Consider the following 20,516-nt stretch of genomic DNA (forward strand, 5'->3'; position numbering starts at 1 on the left):
AATAAATGTCTTTTAATTTCATGGCTGTAGTCACCATCTGCAGTGATTTTGGAGTTCAAGAAAATAAAATCTGTCAGTGTTTCCGCTTTTTCCCCATCTATTTGCCATGAAGTGATGGGACTGAATGTCATAATCTTAGTTTTCTGAATGTTGAGTTTCAAGCCAGCTTTTTCACTCTTCTCTTTCACCCTCATCAAGAGGCTCTTACTTCATCTTTGCTTTCTGACAGTAGAGTGGTATCATCTAGAGAATGGTGCACCAGAGGATGAGACAGTTGGATGGCATCAATGATTCAATGGAAATGAGTTTGAGCAAACACCAGGAGATGGTGAAAGACAGGGAAACTTGACATGCTGCAGTCCTCACGGGGTCACAAGAGTTGGACAAGACTTAGTGACTGAAAAACAACAACAATAAATTTGCATATCTGAGGTTGTTGATGTTTCTCCCAACAATCTTGATTCCAGCTTGTGAGTCTTCCAGCCTTGCATTTTGAATGAAGTACTCTGCATACAAGTTAAATAAGCAGGGAGACAATATACAGCCTTGACCTACTCCTTTACCAATTTTGAACCAGTCCATTGTTCCATGTCCAGTTCTAATTGTTGCTTTTTGACGTGCATACGGGTTTCTCAGGAGATAGGTAAGATGGTCTGGTATACCCATCTCTTTCAGAATTTTTCAGTTTGTTGTGATCCACACAGTCAAAGGCTTTAGCCTAGTCAATGAAGCCAAAGTGGGTATTTTTCTGGAATCCCCTTGCTTTATCTATAATCCAATGGGTATTGGCAATTTGGTCTGTGGTTCCTCTGCCTTTTTGAAATCCAGTATGTATGTCTGGGAGTTCTTGGCTTATGTACTGTTGAAGCCTACCTTGAAGGAGTTGAGCATTACCTTGCTAGCATGTGAAATAAGCCCAATTTTATGGTAGTTTGAACATTCTTTGGCATTGCCTTTCTCTGGGATTGGAATGAGAACTGACCTTTCCCAGTCCTGTGGCCACTGCTGAGTTTTCCAAATTTGCTGGCTTCTTGAGCACTTTGACAGCATCATCTTTTAGGATTTGGAATAGCTCAGCTGGAATTCCATCACCTCTACCAGTTTTGCTCATAGCAATGTTTCCTAATGCCCACTTGACTTCATACTCCAGGATGTCTGGCTGTAGGTGTGACTACACCATCATGGTTATCTGGGTCATTAAGATGTTTTTTATTAGTTCTTCTGTGTATTCTTCCCACCTCTTTATAATCTCTTCTGCTTCTGTTAGGTCCTTGCTGTTTCTGTCCTTTATTGTGCCCATCTTTGCCTGAACTATTCCTTGGTATCTCCAATTTTCTTGAAGAGAAATTAGTCTTTCAATTCTATTATTTTCTTGTATTTCTTTGCATTGTTCACTTAAGATGGCTTTCTTATCTCTCCTTGCTGTTCTCTGGAACTCTGCATTTAGTTGGATATATCTTTCCTTTTCTCCTTTGCCTTTCGCTTCTCTTTTTTTCTGAGCTATTTGTAAGGCCTCCTCAGACAACCATTTTGCCTTTTTGCATTCCTTTCTCTTGAGAATGGCTTTGGTCACCACCTCCTGTACAATGTTACAAACCTCCATCTATAGTTCTTCAGGTATTCTGTCTAAACAGATCTAATCCCTTGAATTTATTCACCACCTCCACTGTCTAATCATAAGGGATTTGGGACTTGATTTAGATCATACCTGAATGGTCTAGTAATTTTCCCTACTTTCTTCAATTTAAGCCTGAATTTTGCAATAAGAAGCTCATGATCTGAGCCACAGTCAGCTCCACATCTTGTTTTGCTGACTGTATAGAGCTTCTTCATCTTTGGCTACAAAGAATATAATCAGTCTGATTTCAGTATTGACCAGCTGGTGATGTCCATGTGTAGAGTCGTCTCTTGTGTTGTTGCAAGAGGGTGTTTGCTATGACCAGTGCATTCTCTTGGCAAAACTCTGTTAGCCTTTGCTCTGCTTTATTTTGTACTCCAAGGCCAAACTTAACTGTTACTCCAGATATCTCTTGACTTCCTACTTTTGCATTCCACCCCCGTATGATGAAAAGGACATCTTTTTTTTGGTGTTAGTTCTAGAAGGTCTTATAAGTCTTCATAGAACCATTCGAATTCAGCTTCTTGAGCATCACTGGTTGGGGCATAGACTTGGATTACTGTGATGTGGAATGGTTTGCCTTATGTTTGGATTCAAACTATCTGGGACCCAAAGAAGCCCAATACTTTAGAAGAACTGGAAGTGGTAACAAAAAGTTGTGTGTAAGATGATATAAGTGATATTGTTTAGAACTGCATGAGACCCAGGGTGAGATAAGACTTCCTTATATAGTTATTCTCACATAACTTTATATAGTTACTCTCATCTCAGTTATTCCCAGTGTCATTTTCAGGATCAGAATATATCGGCTCAGGGAAAGATTTTTTTTAAATATCAGTGTAATTTTTTTATTATATACCACATTTTCCTTACATGCATACTACTAAGACAGAAATTTATTATATAATCATCTCATTTATTTTGCATAGAACCAGTTTTTCATAAGCTGCGCTGATGACAGAGTTGTGTTCAACAGGATTGGCAATGCCATTGCTCAGAGGATACTTAAAGCTCACAGGTAAGCTTTTTAGCATTTTGGTAGAAGTTGCTACTGCAGATGTTCTTGCATTTACTGCTAAAATGACTTTTGAAAGCCCATTTAAAAAATACTCTTTTTCTAGCATACATGACTTTTGTTCAGCTAGCAGTAGGTTATTGAGTCCTTAAATCTGCGTCAGTTGCTGAGAATTTTTGAGTCCATTTTTGAGGAACTCTGAATGCTCCCAGAGCAGTCATTTTTTCCTGGCCAGTCTCTTTCCCACACATTAGGCTTGTGATTTGATTTATTTAAAGGCAGACAGTGAGTTGTGTTCACTTAAAAATCAAAGCAAAACAGTCAAAACATTTTCCCATGGGTTATATTTAAATTCTTATTACCCTCTGTCTTTTTCTGCTCATGTGACTGTTTTCTTTAATAACACTTTTATTAAGATATAATTCACATACCGTACAATGCTCCCAAAGTGGACGATTCAGGCATTTTTAGTATTCACAGGGTTGTGTGCAACTATCTCTGAATCAATTTTACAACATTTTAATCATTCCTGAATGAAACTCCATACCTATTAGCAGTTACTGCCTATTCTCCCTTTTCTTAGCCCCTGGCAACCACTGATCTACTTTCTTTCTCTGTAGATTTGCCTGGTCTTTGTGGCATCTAGAAATGCCACATGTAAATGGAATTATACAATATGTGGCCTTTTGTGATTTGCTTCTTTCACTTAGTTAAATGTTCTCAAGGCTCATCTATGTTATAAAATGTATCAGTATTTCATTTATTTTTATTGTCAGGTAGTATCCCATTATCTGTCTATGTGTCATATAAAAGGACTTATCCATTCATCAGTTGGTAGATACTTGGTTTGTCTCTACTTCTTGGCTATTATAAATAAAACTACTATAAATATTCTGTACTGGTTTTTATGTGCGGACATGTTTTCTTTACTTTAGGGGTAAAATTACTGGATCATATGGTAACTCTTATGTTTAACATTTTAAGGAACTGTCAGAATGTTTTCAGAAGTGGCCACACTGTTTTACATTCCCATAGTATATGAGGTTTCCAATTTTTCTGTATCATTACTAATAGTTACAATTATCTTTCTTTTTGACTATAGTCATCCTAGTAGATGTAAGATGGCATCTCATGTAGTTTTGATTTGAATTTTCCTGGTGACTGATAATACTGAGTATTTTTTTTGTTTATTGTCCTTTTGTGTGTTATCATTGTCCATTTTAAAATTAGGTTGTCTTTTTATTATTCAGTTGTAAGAGTTCTTTATATATTCTGCATACAAATCAGATTTATGATTTGCAAATATTTTCTTCCATTCAGTGTATTTTCTTTTTTAGTTTCTTGATACTGTCCTTTGAAACACAAAAGTTTCAAATTCTGATGTTCATTATCTTCATTTCCCTTTATTGCTTGTACTTTGGCTTCATAGCTGGAAAACACTGTCTGGTCCAAAATCATGAAGATTTATGCCTGTTCCCTTCTAAGAATGTTATAGTTTCAGCTCTTATATTTAGGACTTTTTTTGAGTTAATTTTTGTATATGCTGTGAGATAGAGGTCTAACTTTGTTCTTTTGTATGTGGAATATACAGTTGTTCAAGCAGCATTTGTTGAAAAGTCTGTTCTTCCCTGCTGAATTGTCTTGACACGTGGGACTAGTTCTTTTTATGACTGATTTTAGCTCTGTATAGGAACAGCAAAATAAGGAAAATCACTGATTGTGGTTTCATCACTCAGTCATGTATGACTGTTTGCGACCCCATGCACGGTAGCCCGCCAGGTTCCTCTGTCCATGGGATCTCCCAGGCAGGAAACCTGGAGTGGATTGTTATTCCCTTTTCCAGGGGATCTTCCTGACCCAGGGATGAAACCCAGGTCTCCTGAATTGCAGGCAGATTCTTTACCGACAAAGCCACCAGAGAAGCCCAAGAAAATCATCACATTTTATTGTTTCAATTCATTGCGCATATACAGTGGAGAATGTTAAGTACATATACATTTGGAACTCAAACCATTTTTTGACGTCCAGTGTCATGTAGTACTTTAATATCTTTTTTCACATATAAATATGTGGGGCTTTTTAGACCTAAGAACAATTTACAATGGCAACTACCAGCATTTTAAAAATATTCATTTATTTATTTATGGCTACGCCGGGTCTCCATTGCTGTATGGACTTCTCTCTAGTTGCGGCGAGTGGGGGCTGCTCTCTGGTTGCAGTGCATGGGCTCCTCGTGGTGGCTTCTCTTGCTGAGCACAAGGTCTCATCAGCTGCGGGTCCCAGGCTCTAGAGCACGGGCTTAATAGTTCCGGTGCACAGGCTTAGTTGCTCCAGGGTATATGGGATCTTTCTGGATCAGGGATTCAGTCTGTCTCCTGCATTGGCAGGCAGATTCTTAGCCACTGAGCCACCAAGGAAGCTCACAGCATTTTATGTGATTCACATATTCTACCTACAGACTCTTACTGGATTTTCACAACTACTCTTGAAAGTAGATCATATAGTTCTGTTGTTATTATTGTTGCTGTACATTTTTATTTTTTCTGTTTGATGCCTTTATTAGCATTTAACACCTTTTCATTTTTTAGTGATTGGTCTGGGGATTGCAATATGTATCTTTTTCTTTGCCCCATTTTTAAAGTTAAAACTGAGATGAAAGAGGTGATGTGGAGAGGGAGGTGGGAGGGGGGATCGGGATGGGGAATACGTGTAACTATATGGCTGATTCATGTCAATGTATGACAAAACCCACTGAAATGTTGTGAAGTGATTGGCCTCCAACTAATAAAATAATATTAAAAAAAATAAATAAATAAAATAAAAATAAAAAAAAAAAAAGAAAGAGGTGATGTGTCTTGTCTGGGACACTAACAGCAGAAGGCAAAAACAGCTTTGAGGCCAAGTGTTTGGACTTCGGACCAACTGCATCCCACAGCAGCTTGGCAGCTTGGCTCCGTGCCCACTCATGTCCAACTCTACAATCCCGTGGACTGTAGCCCACTAGGCTCCTCTGTCCATGGGCTTTACTAGACAAGAATACTGGAGTGAGTTGCCATTTCCTACTCCTGGGGATCTTCCCAATCCAGGGATCCAACAGGCGTCTCTTTCATCTCCTGCACTGGCCACTGCGCCACCTGTATCTCCCATTCATTGACAGGATTCCAGACCACTTCAGGGTTGCTCCACACTGAGGCAAGCCGTTTGGACCTTTCTAATCCTGTCCTCCCATTGACCGGTCATTGGATGTAGGCCGACTCCGGGAAATGGGTGTGACCGTGAGTGAGGCAGGCTCCTTTGGCTTCTGGAGGTCAGTTCCTGAGAAGGACCACTGTGCGTGAGTGGTGAGGTGGTGAGGGGCAGCAGCCAGCACTCTCAGCAGCTGGGGGAACGGCTGTCTTGGCCCACAGTGAGGGCCTCTGGGCAGTGCGGCACAGGACTCACCCGTCCTGCAGGACCCGTTCCCACGCATCACAATCACCATTTCACAGAAACACAGAGGGCTTGGCTCCACTCCAGCATTACTGGATCAGAATTTCCTGAAGGGGAACCCAGGCACTTTTATTTTATAAATGTTTACAAGTAATTCCAGGGCACAGCCAAGATGATGTAGTACTCATCTAGAACAGCATGCATGCATGCTAAGTTGGTTTAATCGTGTTCAACTCTTTGCAACCCTATGAACTGTAGCCTTCCAGGCTCCTCTATCCTTGGGATTCTCCAGGCAAGAATATTGGAGTGAGTTGCCGTGCCCTCCTCCAGGGGATCTTCGAGTCTCAGGGATTGGACCTGTGCGTCTAAAGTCTCCTACATTGTCAAGCAGGTTCTTTACCACCAGCGCCACCTGAGAAGCCCCTAAAACAGGATATATGCCCATAAATATTAATAACAGTCTGTGTTTTTACAGATGACCTTTATTCTTTACCTTCTCAAATGCTTTTTTTAAGAAAGTCACCATAAGACTGTTTCTGAGATAACTTAAAAACAGTCTGTTTACAGTTAAACATACACACACACACAGATTCCTTGCATCCTTTTCAGTCTCCCAATTTTAGGGGACAATTTATGTCTCATTTACAAAACTACATTATATTTCTGTCAACTCTTGCATTTTATTAATGCAGGAGTGTCCTCTTGGTCTCTAGAGCACATTGAACAAAGAAGAAAAATAATTTTTTTCATGAAATTGAAGTAAGTCACAAAAATACATTTGGTTGACAAATGAGCTCATTGGGCTGAGTGGTGAATCATGAATTTTGGAGCTGTAATCAGCTAATCAGGAGAGTAGGATGAATCTCAGCTTTGTTCATCCCAATTAATAGTTCCCTATAGTATATGGTTTAATAAGTATCTGTAAGATTTGTTTTTAACTGTTTGGAACCTGAAAGGATATTTTTCCTTAGCGTATTAATTTGTCTTCTGAAATCTGCCCTTCTTCTAAAATTATAGCACTTTTTAGAGCTGGAAAGAACTTTAAGATATATTCTAATGGAACATTTCCCAGTGACCCTGGGATCCATGGTTAGAGAGCCTGGCAAGGTAGCATCTGTTGCAGATTTTATCTCTTGCCTGGGAGTTCACAGTGCACATTAAAGATGGGCCATTTCAAGCTCCTTCTGTAGAAACTGGGAAATGAGATCATCAAATTTCAAATTCACTGTGTGTCATTTCACTTTGATCTCACAATAGTCCCACTTGCTTTGACAGTCACTTCAAAGTGCTATGTGTATCACTCATTCAGATTTCCAGTGGGCACACATATGTATCCCAGAATCATATTTCACATTTTCCCCCTTCTCTGTGTCTCCACATTATTGTTCATCTCCTGTGTTAATTCCAAATTATAAAATATATATTTATGGAGTAATTTCAAACCTGTGAGCTTGTATTCTTAGGAAAAAGGTAAAAGGAGGCTGCAGGCAGCCTCCTTCTCACTGAGAGCCATCATGGGCCATCCCCAAGCTTACCCTCTGTCTTCCTTCCACTCTTCTCATTCTCAGAACTGCCCTGCCAGGGTCACATGCCTAGCAACAAGTATAATTTTGGCTGTTGGAAAAAGAATAGAATACAGCACAAAGCAGGTGGAGGGAAACGGCAATCAGCATTCGGCCAGCCTGACCAAGGAACACAGGCTCTTTTCCAGAGCCCTCCCTCCTTAGAGAGATTGGAGTCTTTAAATTGCCAACTTCTCTCAACAAAGGCTGAGCCTTTGTTTTTCTACCAGCCCTGGCAGCCCCACATCAGTTCCCATAATGAGTTCTCTGATCCCCTTACTTTTTCCTGGTTCCTTCTCAGCATCCATAATTCTTTACAGAACCAGGCCAAGCCTCCATGTCCTGATTCATAACCCAGAGCCTCAGAATATTGTTCCCCCGTGCTGAACCAGAAATAACTGTGGGAATCTCTGCAGAAAACAAAAGGTCTGCTCTGAAAACCAAAACTGTCCTGGAGGTACGACCAGCTCTCAACCAGCTAGAAGCCTGTCTTTGACAACTCAAATAGGGCTAGAGATCAGGGAGAAGAAATCATAATCCACTGCCTAACACTGACGCTTTGTACCATGTCTACATGAGCCAAAAGACAGAGTATAGCCAATTGATCCAACTAGAAAACATGAAACACTGTGGAAGGTTTCTGAAGATGCAACCATTTTTGCTTATGGAACCTTCACATGCATGATTTTGCTGCCCTGGTAAAAAAATTTTTAAGTGAAACAGTGCATTTTGCACTATTATCACTACGAGGTTGACACATGCAGTGAAATAGGAAGTTGATTTAAATGCATCTGTATTTTAATATTAAACTGCATTGGAAAATACACAGTTTTAATTGCTCAAACTCTTCATGCTTCCTACAACTGTAGAATAGTGCCAGATGATGTTTATAGTTTGGCCATGAGTGATGGTATGAGGAACCTCCTCTGGAGAATCTGAAAGTAATTGGGAACCGGATGTCTGGAGATCCGAGTTCTTCCCAACTCTGTTGTCTACAAGCACATGACCTTTCAAATCTATCATTTCTGCCTTTCTGGGCACTCCATTTTTTCACCAACAAGGTGAATAATAATATCTGCTCTACCTAACCCATATGAATAGATGTGAAAGCAATTTGAAAACTGTCAAGGACCAGCTCATGTAAGAAATTACTATGTTATTTCCAGGATATTCATCATCTGGAAATGTGCTAGCTCACACTAACGTCGAGCACGGACAAAGAATCACAATTCTGAAATCAACTATTTATTGTTGTTGTTGTTCAGTCACTAAAGTCGTGTCCAACTCTTTGCAATCCCATGGACTGCAGCACCCCAGGCTTCCCTGTCCTTCACTATCTCCCGGAGTTTGCTCAAACTCATGCCCATTGAGTCAATGATGCCATCCAGTCATCTCATCCTCTGTCATCCCCTTATCCTCCTTTCTTCAATCTTTCCCAGCCTCGGGGTCTTTTCCAATGAGGCAGCTCTCTGCTTTAGGGGGCCAAGGTACTGGAGCTTCAACTTCAGCATCCTTCCAATGAATACTCAGGGTTGATTTCCCTTAGGGTTGACTAGTTCAACTATTTAGAAACTATTTAGAAATTAATACTGTTAATTTTATCAATTATTTACAAATTAATATTTATGTTAGAAACAAGTGTTTTCTTAAAGGGATGTTGAATGTGCCCCATTTTAAATTATTAGATGAATATTGCTGGATAAGGACAACTTACCTTGGTTCCCTATAACTGGTGCTTCTTCATTTTCTGACAAGTAGAGGCACGTGATTGAAACACTGTCTAGAGGTGTCCTGCCAGAAATCTATAGCTGACTCCTCATAGGAATCAATTTTTGGATTCCTTATTATTGATTGGATTACACCTTCCTCCCAAATATAAAATAAGATATATTCCAAAACATAATGTGAGTTCAGTTTTGCTTTAACTTTAGGCAGTTGAAGGTGTACAGCTTTCTAATTGAAATCACTGGTTGTTGATTGATTAATAATGTTATTAAATCACTTTTGAGTCATTCCACATCCAACATACTTTTTATGCATTCCTTTATTTAATTCTTTCATGGGTTCTCACATGAAATGGATGCAAATGATTTACATTCTGTAGATGAGGCAGCTGAGGCCAAGAGTGGTAACCTGCCTACATCATACAGCTATTGATGAATGTAACTGGGGCTCAGATCATGTCTTTAGGATCTCAACTTGTGCTCTTTACCTTGTACCATTATAGCTCGACTACAAAACTTTGCTCATTCCAGGGGAAGAGGAAATGTTCTCATTTCTCCCAGAAATCTAGGATAGATACCTTACCTTAATTAAAAAAAAAAAAATCAGATGAACATTTTCTCTTTTTTTTAATTTCTTGATAGATAAAAATTTCTTAGGTTTAAAGAAAAATCTACGTCCTATAATTACCATATCCTATAATTTGCGTACCAAGCTGAAAGAACACGTTGGGTACATTTCAGAATCACTGTCTTAAAGAAATTTAAGCTGCAGTTACAATAAAAAAGAAGAAAAATATGAAATTTAAGTATGCCCATGGCTGGTTTCACATTTTATCTTGTGGGATAACCTCCAAATTGTGTAAGATTCCTGGAGAAGCGGTTACATTAAGGCAGAGAGGACAGAATGTGGCAGGAGAAGTTTGGATTTAGATCATTTAGTTGCTCTTACTTGATTCCAAAAATTAGATAAATGGTATCTCAGCAGATAGAGTAAAGATTAGTACCGGGCAGAGGCCAGCAATCATTTTGAGTCTGAGCATGTGCCTTGGCAGAGGGAGGAAAGAAAGCAAAGATTCTTTTTTTTAAAATGAGAATGAAAATGACTGGGTTTCATAAGAGCTTTTCCAGAGTCTTATTTGGGACGTCTTATTTGCTCTGAGGGGCGTGCCTGCTGAAGGTTATCAAGCCTAGACTGAAGTCTAAGTTACACATGCTGGACTAACCCTGAACATTCTTACATTTAAAAGTTTGCCATTTTCAGGGCTTCCCTGGTGACTCAATGGTTTAAAAAAAAAAAAACAAACAAACCTGTCTGCCAATGCAGGGGACACAGGTTCAATCCCTGGTCTGGGAAAACCCCACATATCATGGAGCAGCTAAGGCCATGCACCACAACTACTGAAGCCCACCAGCCTAGAGCCTGTGCTCCACAATAGAAGTCGCTGCAGCGAGAAGCCCACCATAGCAACTGCAGGATAACCCCTGCTCTCTGCAATTAGAGAAAGGCCCCCCACAAGCAGCAACAGAGACCCAGCACAGCCATAAATAGTAAGCAACAATAAATAAACTCTTTTTTTAAAGTTTGCCATTTTCAAAAAGTAATCAGTGAAAAAAATTATGTGTGTGCATACACAGTATGCAATGTCCTATCTATAAAAGTCTCAAAGATAATATGCAAGGTCATGCTAAATAGAACCAGCATTACTAGTGGACTAGCAATAATTTCCACCAACTCCTTCATTGACAGATGAAAGAACTTGAAGTCCAGAAAGGTTTACTGCATTTGAAAAGATTTGCCAAACACAAAATAAAATGGGCCATGTCCCAAACCACAGAGAAGCTACAGACCAATTCTCCCATAACTGATACCACTGTGGAGTACAATTCTCCCCATAAAGAAACACTAAGCCCCAACCGCAATTGATATTTCTGGCAACATTCACTGCTGCAAAATCTACAACAATGAGAGGATTTATACCAGCTCTTGATGTTTATGGCAATGAAATATGGTCTACAAATCTCAAATTCTCAAAAGATAAAGTGTCTTGTCACAGGAGAAGCGCAGTGAGCTCCTCTGAGGCCGTTTTGCAGATCCTGAGACCCTACTCTGAGCAGAAGACCCCTCTTCTGACTGCACCATGCTGAGGGGGAGGGGAAGGCAGAGGGGATTCTACTGAGAGGAGAGCAAGGAGGGAAGCCTGGGGAAAGCCACTCCTTGAATTAGGACTCTGTTTTTAAAGGGACAGGCAGCATTTCAGCAATCACAAAAATTAAAAATATTAAAGATCCCACATTCTCACCACTTTGACAATTTGCTTTTTATTTTCCTATTTTCTTTTTGGTCCATATTCATATACAGACATATTTTCTGAATTGTTATTTCCTTTTCCTATAACTCACGTGGGGTTCTGTCTCGTCTTACCTCCATACAATAGAAGGGAAATTAGTTTAGTTCTTTCCTGATACATGTGACCAAATTCAATGATTTGTAATTATCTCTGCTCCATATTCAGTCCGTCAGGGTGCTCGCTGGTCTTCCTCCTCTCCTGCATCCTTGGTATAGACTCTCAGGGCCCTGGGTCTTTGGGAAAGGGCTCCTAGCGCTCTGTATTGATCTGGCTCAAGCCCGTTCTGGCGTCTGCTTACTGTAGCCTGGGGGCCTCAGCCTTCTCCTTTCAAACCTGCCTCTCTGTCCTTTCTCCTCTATTGCTTCCACATCCTGTAGGCTGATAATCATTTCTGAGTGTTCCCTGGAAGCAAGGCTCAGATCCTCATGGCCCCATATTCTGTTTGAGAGCGAGTAGGGCCTGTCCTGTTCTCCCTGGAATTCTACTTGAGGACAAAGGACAGAGTCCCTGCCCTGAGTCTCACTCATTTCTTTATTTTATTTTACTTTTTTTTGGAGTATAGTTGCTTTACAGTGTTGTACAACAAAGTGAATTAGCTATGCATATACCTATAGCCCCCCTTTTATGAATTTCCTTCCCGTTTAGGTCACCACATGGCATTGAGTAGAGTTTCCCGTGCTGTACAGTAAGTTCTAATTATCTATTTTCTGCATCGTACCAGCACTAGTGGTAAAGAACCCGCCTATCAATGCAGGAGATAAAAGAGATGTGGGTTCGATCCCTGGGTCGGGGACATCCCCTGGAGGAGGGCGTGGCAACCCACCCCAGTATTGTTGCCTGGAGAATCCCATGGGCAGAGGAGCCTGGAGGGCTACAGTCCATGGAGTCACAAAGAGTCAGACACGACTGAAGTGACTTAGCCTGCATGCATAGCATCAATACTGTATATATCTCAATCTCAATCTCCCAATTCATCCTATTACCATCCTTTACCCCTTGGTGTCCATACATTTGTTCTCTAGGTCTGTGTCTCTATTTCTGCTTTGTAAAAATGATTACACCATTTTTTTCATATTCCACATATATGCATTAATATACAGTATTTGTTTTTCTCCTTCTGATTAACTTTATATGACAGTCTCTAGGTCAATCCACCATCCATGTCTCTACAAAGGACCCAATTTCATTCCTTTATAATGGCTGAGTAACATTCTATTATATATATGTATCACATTTTCTTTATCACTCTTATTTCTTTAAACTCCTGCCTCAGCTCAAAGTATGTCTACCCAGTTCCTTAAATCTAAGAAGCTGATACCTTTGGGCCCTGACTCCTCTGTGAGAGCATCATCCTAGAGCAAGGCCTCCTTCATATCTCCATTTGCTAAGGGGGAAGTAAACACATTTAAGGAGAAAAATTTAATAGTTAATAGTATCAGTCTGCCACATCTGTGATTGTCTTGTGATTGCAGCTTTGCATTAGGGCCATTTTAATACACTACCAGAAGTACTTTGCTAGGAAGCCATCACAGTGGTCGTTTTGTGGCTTTAAGAAGTTATATCCATGAATGGCTATAGCATAGTTTAGCTAACCATCTCCCCATTATCGGACATTTATTTCCAATTTCTAGCTATCATACATAACACTGATGTGAGAGTGAGTGAGTTTTGAAAGAAAAATTTATTTTAAGAAAAAGCCTGAGAATGCAATTTTGTAAAATTGTTCTGAACTAAAATGGATAAAGCGATGGCCTGCATGATGACCTGGTGCCCACTAGCTCTTCTTTTGCTTTTATAATCATAAATAATTCTGCACGGTAGGGGCTCAGGTTCTTGCCCTACACCAACTGCTGTCATTTCACCTCCTCAGCATTGTGAGGATGTTTCAAAAGAGGTTAGAATTCTTAGCAGCTGGGAACCATTGTTTTCTAGGGACTAGATAAAGAAGGGAGACTGGACATGCTAGCGCATAAAATTTTCTCTTCATTGACTTAAACTTAGCAACAATTTTATGGTTTAAAAGTCCAGAGCCCTTTGTTTTTTATGGCAGTGAAAATCTAAGTCATTTCTGCTAATTTCCTGAACACAATTTAAAACTTTAATCATTAAGGAAATTAAAAACCTGCTACATTGAAAAAAGAAAAAAAGCAAAGACACTGATATAGAACTAACAGAGTCCCAAGAACAAAAAAATGTGAATAGTCTGATTTCTACAAACTGACTCTTCAAGAATGTTTTGTCTAAAGATAGAAGATTTTTATAGGACATTTCCAAATGTCTACATTTTGAAGTCATCTTTGCTTTAAAAAAAAAAAACACAAGGATACAAGGGAACTATCTTTTACAAACAGAATAACAAATACGTCGTATTCAAGACCAAAAATGTTACTTCTGAAATTTTTCTAACCAATGTGAAAAAAACTTATGTGCGTTAGCACACATAGCAAAATAGGTATTTTGAAATTTTGGAGTAGCAAAAAATTTGAAATGATTCAATGCCCACCAAAAGAGAACTGGTTTAAATATTATGGCATGGATTTGGAATACTGTCATTTTGTTTTTTAAAATGGGCACCTCTCTAAGTGCAAATATCAAAGAATTTACAGGATACACAGATAAATTATTTTTTTTTAATTCAGAAATGTGTTTATAGTATTCTAACATTTGTGTGGAAGGAAAGAATACATATATATGTTTATAAGTTCATGGACTATTTCTGAAAAAACGTGAAAGGTAATATGAATTGCCCTTAGGGAGGGGAAATGAAGGCTAGAAACAAAGGAGTGAAAAAGAAATTTTTTCATTGTATAATCTTCTACTTTTGAAGACTTGTTCTGTGAGCATATGTTATCCATTCAAAAACGTAATTTATTTGGTGATTCCTCAGAAAGCTAAATATAGAATAACTATGTGACTCAGTAACACCATTCCTGGGTATATCAAATAAATGAAAACAGGGACTCAAATATTATATGCCCACATTCCCTGCTGAGCACTGAAGAAATGATGCTTTCAAATTGCAATGCTGGAGAAGACTCTCAAGAGGCCCTTGGACAGCAAGGGGATCAAACTAGTCAATCCTAAAGAAAATCAATCTTGACTGTTCCCTGGAAGGACTGATGCTAAAGCTGAAGCTTCCATACTTTGGCCACTTGAGGTGAAAAGCTGACTCATTGGTAAAGACCCAGATGCTGGGAAAGGCTGAGGGCAGGAGAAGAGGGTGACAGAGGATGAGGTGGTTGTATGGCAACATTGATACAATGGACAGGAGCTTGAGCAAACTCTGGGAGAGAGTGAAGGATGGGGACGCCTGACGTTCTGCAGTTCCCAAGGTTGCAAACAGTCAGACCCAACTTAGCAACTGAACAACAATAACACATCCACTGCAGCATTATTCACCATAGCCAAAAGCTGGAACTGTCACAAGTGCCCACCTACAGATGACAAGGGAAACCAAATGTGGTCTCTACATGTAACAGCATATTGTTCAGCCATAAGAAGGAAGGAAATTCTGACTCATGCTACATCATGGATGAATCTTGAAAGATATTATGCTAAGTGAAATAAAATCAGCCACAAAAGGTCGAATACTGTTTGATTTCGCTTAGCTGAAAATATCTAGACCAGGCAAATTTCTAGAGACAGAAAGTAGATTAGACACTGCCAGAGGTTGCTGGGAGGGGAAATGGGAAATTATTGCAAAATTATCAGAGTTTCTATTTGGGCTCATGAAAAACTTTTGCAAGTAGAGATCAGGATGGTTGCACAAGATGTGAAAGTAATGAGATCACTGAATGGTACACTTCAAATTGGTTAAAATGGTAAATTTTATGTTACATATATTTTGCCACTGGCTTCCTTGGTGGCTCAGACAGAAAAGAATCTGCCTGCAGTGCAGGAGACTTGGGTTCGATCCCTGGGTTGGGAAGATTCCCTGGAGAAGGAAATGACAACCCACTCCAGTACTCTTTCCTGGAAAATTCCATGGACAGAAGAGTCTGGTGGGCTAGAGTCCATGGGGTCCCAAAGAGTCAGACATGACTGATTGACTAACACTTATGTTTTACCACAATAAAAAAATTCAACTAATAATATAATCTAATTTAAAGAAAAATATTTTGTTGAACCTCTTGCCTATCAGAGGTATTCCAGAAGCAAACATTCTTCCAACCAGACCCCATCCTCTCAAAGCAAATGGTACCAGGTGCATGCTTTGTGCAAAGGTCCCCTGGTGGGCATTGCCCAAAATAGAAAGCTAAGTGGACATACGTCCTGTGTTTCAAAAAGGCATATCACGTATTCTAGCCAGCAGAGGTACCTGTCACTGTTGTGTAAAGCAAAGAAGGTGCTGAGTAGGCATGCCAGCCATGTGCAGCAGGAATGTGAAGGCAGAGGCAAGTCAGTTCTGACTGGCATATCCAGGATGGCCTGGTGCGAAGAGCCGGTCATCAGTCCTGCAAGAGAAAGAGGGGTCCTGCGAGGAGAAGGTCGTCCAGGCTCGGGGGCAGACAAGTTAGGTTGGCTAACCTGCCTTAGTGCGGGTGTACCTCTGAACAGAGGGCAGCGGTGTCCCATCACTGGAGTGTGGGCGTGGGAGGATCAGGCTAAAGGTGATTTTGTAAAGACAGTTGAGACCATGTGCATGCATGCTCAGTCACTTCAGTTGTGTCTGACTCTTTGCGACCCTGTGGACCATAGCCCACCAGGTTTCTCTGTCCATGAAATTTCCCAGGCAAGAATACTAGAGTGGGTTGCCCTTTCCTTCTCCAGAGATGTCTGTGATCAATTAATGATAAACATCATTGCACTCAGACCAGCTTTGTTGAGGCCAGATGGTGTCAATTTTCAAGTGTAAAATTCATCTGGACTTTTAAATACCAGCTGTGGGACAGTGGCTTAGGTATTCTTTCTGTTCTTCCCATTTTCTAGCTTAATATCTAGGAATGTGAGCTTCTTACCCTTACCTGACAGAGAACTTTTAGCAGTTTATATTTTTTTTAAAAAAATTTCCAACTCAAACTGTGTTTGCCATCTAGTGATTAATTCATGCCATTACAATACCCTAGTTCAGATTTCCTCATTTCTAGGCTCTGCAGTTAAGCTCAAAGGCCTCTGGAGGTGTCCTGTTGGCTGTGGCTTCTGCCTAGAGCCACACTTTCCCTAAGTCTTCATATGGTAAGCTGACATCAGAGACCTCAGTAATTAAGTCTGATCCCTCTAAGAGTAGTAATAATATTCACCCAAAAGACATGTGTAGCAGTTTTTTTAAAAAAAGAAAAATGTAGCAGTTTAAAGGAAAATGCATTTTAGGGATTATGTATTATGAAAAGTTTAGGGAGATTCCGATTTGAAAATTAAGCTGCAGCAACATCTTTGTGTGAATGTAGACTTCTCAGATAAACGGGTGAGATTCTGACCATAGTGGATACCATGGCCACCTCCAGACTTGCCCTTCTTCCTGTGTGTCTTCCAGAGATAAGGACATTAACAGTCTCGCCTCCAAGGAGGCAGTATCTGTTTGAATATAGTTCTCCAAATTTCCGACTTTCTGAACGCAGATCAAAGTAAGGAACCAGGCTTTCTTCTTCTAAACATTTGTTACATCCTTGAGTTAGCAAAGGCAACTCAAAGGCTTTTCTTTCAAAGGCTGTTGTTAATCAGTTGGGAGAGTGAGCCAAGAAATATTTCGTATATGCAGGAGATTTAAAACTCAACATCAGTTACTTAAAATTCTTGATGGGCCCAAGGTAACATTTTGCATTTGAAGCAGAGTTTTCAGGGATGAATCAGCTTCTGAATGATGATTTCTGCACTGGAAAATATCCTGGGTCCAATATCTTGTTTTTCCCCCCGAGATTTAGGCTGTGGGAACTCATTTACTCAGTGATTGCTAACTGAATGCCTACTGTCCACAGGAAATGGTTAGGATAGTATCTTTTCAAAACTTTATTGTAACCTCTTCAACTTCCATGGAATCCACGCAAGGCCTTCTACAAGGAATTTTGTCCTAGGAAGGATTGTGCTGTAGAGAGATAGTGGATACAGTTCCCACTTTCCTGCCAAGTGTAGCTTATTTTTCAGGTTGTTAACAAATGGTTAGCCTGATAGTCGCTTCTGGCTTCCAGTCTAGCAACATGCCTGGAACGTGATAGAGGGTATTTTGGGAAGCCATTCGCTCAGTCCCCAAAACCGTGTGAACTGCTTGGCTGTCATTTTTTTTTTTTTTTTTTTTTTTTTTTTTTTTTAATATTATTTTATTAGTTGGAGGCCAATCACTTTACAACATTTCAGTGGGTTTTGTCATACATTGACATGAATCAGCCATATAGTTACATGTATTCCCCATCCCGATCCCCCCTCCCACCTCCCTCCCCACCCGACTCCTCAGGGTCCTCCCAGTGCACCAGGCCCGAGCACCTGACTCATGTATCCCACCTGGGCTGGTGGTCCGTTTCACCATAGATAATATACATGCTGTTCTTTCAAAACATCCCACCCTCACGTTCTCCCCCAGAGTTCAAAAGTCTGTTCTGTATTTCTGTGTCTCTTTTTCTGTTTTGCATATAGGGTTATCGCCACCATCTATCTAAATTCCGTATATATGTGTTAGTATACTGTAATGTTCTTTATCTTTCTGACTTACTTCACTCTGTATAATGTGCTCCAGTTTCATCCATCTCATTAGAACTGATTCAAATGAATTCTTTTTAACGGCTGAGTAATATTCCATGGTGTATATGTACCACAGCTTCCTTATCCATTCATCTGCTGATGGGCATCTTGGCTGTCATTTTTAACCGTGACTGTCTTTCTTTTTTTTCCTTGTGATGAAACTCTCTATGTCTGACTTTTGCAGGGGAAGCCAGAGATACCGGGTGTATGTTGTGATACCACTTCTGCCAGGTTTTGAAGGAGACATTTCAACCGGTGGAGGAAATGCTCTACAGGCAATAATGCACTTCAACTACAGGTGCCAAAGTTCTGCAATCCTCTGTTTTCAGCTTGCAGTCAGTCATGCATGTAAACTGGCCAGAGGCATGGAAATGTCTCTCTCCATCTACTCAGTGGAGCGTTGAGCAGATGGACACATTTTGTTGTTTTGCATTTGAATCTTGGCCTGTTCACTAGTTGATAAAACTCAAATAGAGCCTAAAATCTTAAATGGTAGGTTTAGGACACTTGGTAAGTATAAGAGAACTAAAATATTAGTCTCTCTCTTATACTAATTGCCTATCACACATATATATATATATATATATATATATATATATATAGAGAGAGAGAGAGAGAGAGAGAGAGAGAGTGCATATCTCCATTTATAAGATATATATATAAGCACAATATATATACAAATATTAAAATACTAACATTTTAGTTATCTGTTGTTGCTATTTGTTGTTTTAGTTGCTGAGTTGTGTCTGACTCTTTTGCAACCCTGTGGACTGTAGCCCGCCAGGCTCCTCTGTCCATGGGATTTCCCAGGCAAGAATACTGGAGTGGGTTGCCATTTCCTGCTCCAGGTGATCTTCCAAACCCAGGGATTGAACCCGCATGTCCTGCATTGGCAGGTGGATTCTTTACCACTGAGCCACCAGGGATTGAGTACACATTAATATATATTATAAATCAATATATATTATCTATATAAATTATAGATACAATTTATATCTATATAAAGCTTTATATAGATATAAAGTTCTTTATACATAATTAATTTTAAAGATAATTTAAAAATTATCTTCAAGCCATCAATAGTTATTGAGCTTTCCATATTCTTTGCAGTAAGTAGATAAAAGAAAAAAAATAAATGCTTACAGTGACATGATTTGCACATGATGGTTTATGAGTATTTTAGGCAGCAATCCTTCAACAAGGTTGGTAATAATAGTCTCTGCCAGTAAGTGAAGCATGAAGGTTCTTTCCTGTCTCCTGGAATTTTAATTCTGTTTTCCCTACCATCTCATTGTTAGAATTTTAGGGAGAATGCGAAGTCCTGTTCTCAGTATTATGAAAAGCAGAGAGTCCACATTGACTCAGAAAGGCCCACGAGGCTTCAGATTTGGCCAGGAGATGATGATGAAAGGGCTGAGAGGTCCTAGCTGGTGGGCGGTGTAGTGAGGTGGTGCAGAAAGTGATGGAAACCACGCCCCCTGGAAACCCCACCCCCACCCCCCTGCCGCATTCCTTCTGGGTCACTTAGCTGAGAAGAGTGACCTAGTAGAAAGTAAATGCAACAGCCCTGGCATAAATCCAGCTCCCAGTTACAGACCCTGTGACCTGAGACACAGAAGTGCCCTACTCAGGATCACATGTCAGAGCAAGGACTAGCACTTGGATATTTTCTTTTAATGTCCCGTTTTTCAGAACCACTTCTAGTTTCCCACCTTTCTAATCAAGTTCTTTTGTGGGGAAGGGACACATAAGGTCTTGTTGTCCCCAACCCCCAGAGTGTGAAGCAGATGAGGGTCAGGGCCCTGGTCAGATTGGAGGTGGGGGCTTAGATGCGCTCTGGCTTCTGTCCTCTTCCCTGGAGGCAGCCCCTGCAGGATCTAAGGCCTTCCCGTGGTTTGAGTGTACCACTGTGGTGGAAATCTTTTCTCTAATCCTCTTGTTTCTTTCTGACTTTTCAAGCATGTATCGTTCTGTCTGCCAGGGTTTCAAGTAAAGATGTTTGGTTTCTTCTGGGGTGATTTTGCCCGGTGACAGTTTGAGAAAACTTTCCCTGTGCTTTGGTGTATACACTTGAAGATTTGCCCACTTCTCATATTATCTGATTTATAACATGACAAACAAAGCTTTTGAAGTATTTAAGGCACCGAC

The 20,516-nt window shown here is 40.0% G+C and overlaps 1 protein-coding gene across 6 annotated transcripts in view; it reads left to right on the plus strand.

The window, feature by feature from the left end:
- The window catches only part of PLD1 (phospholipase D1), a 267,970-nt gene that overhangs the window by 159,966 nt on the left and 87,488 nt on the right, over positions 1-20,516 (plus strand). For all 6 annotated transcript variants that reach the window (XM_065943633.1, XM_065943637.1, XM_065943636.1 and 3 more), the window contains 2 exons: positions 2,548-2,636; positions 18,553-18,666. In XM_065943633.1, the coding sequence (XP_065799705.1) occupies positions 2,548-2,636; positions 18,553-18,666 (203 nt within the window). The remainder of the gene's footprint in view (positions 1-2,547; positions 2,637-18,552; positions 18,667-20,516) is intronic.

This window comes from Muntiacus reevesi, chromosome 8, assembly GCF_963930625.1.
Source record: "Muntiacus reevesi chromosome 8, mMunRee1.1, whole genome shotgun sequence".
NCBI classification, from domain to species: Eukaryota; Metazoa; Chordata; class Mammalia; order Artiodactyla; family Cervidae; genus Muntiacus; species Muntiacus reevesi.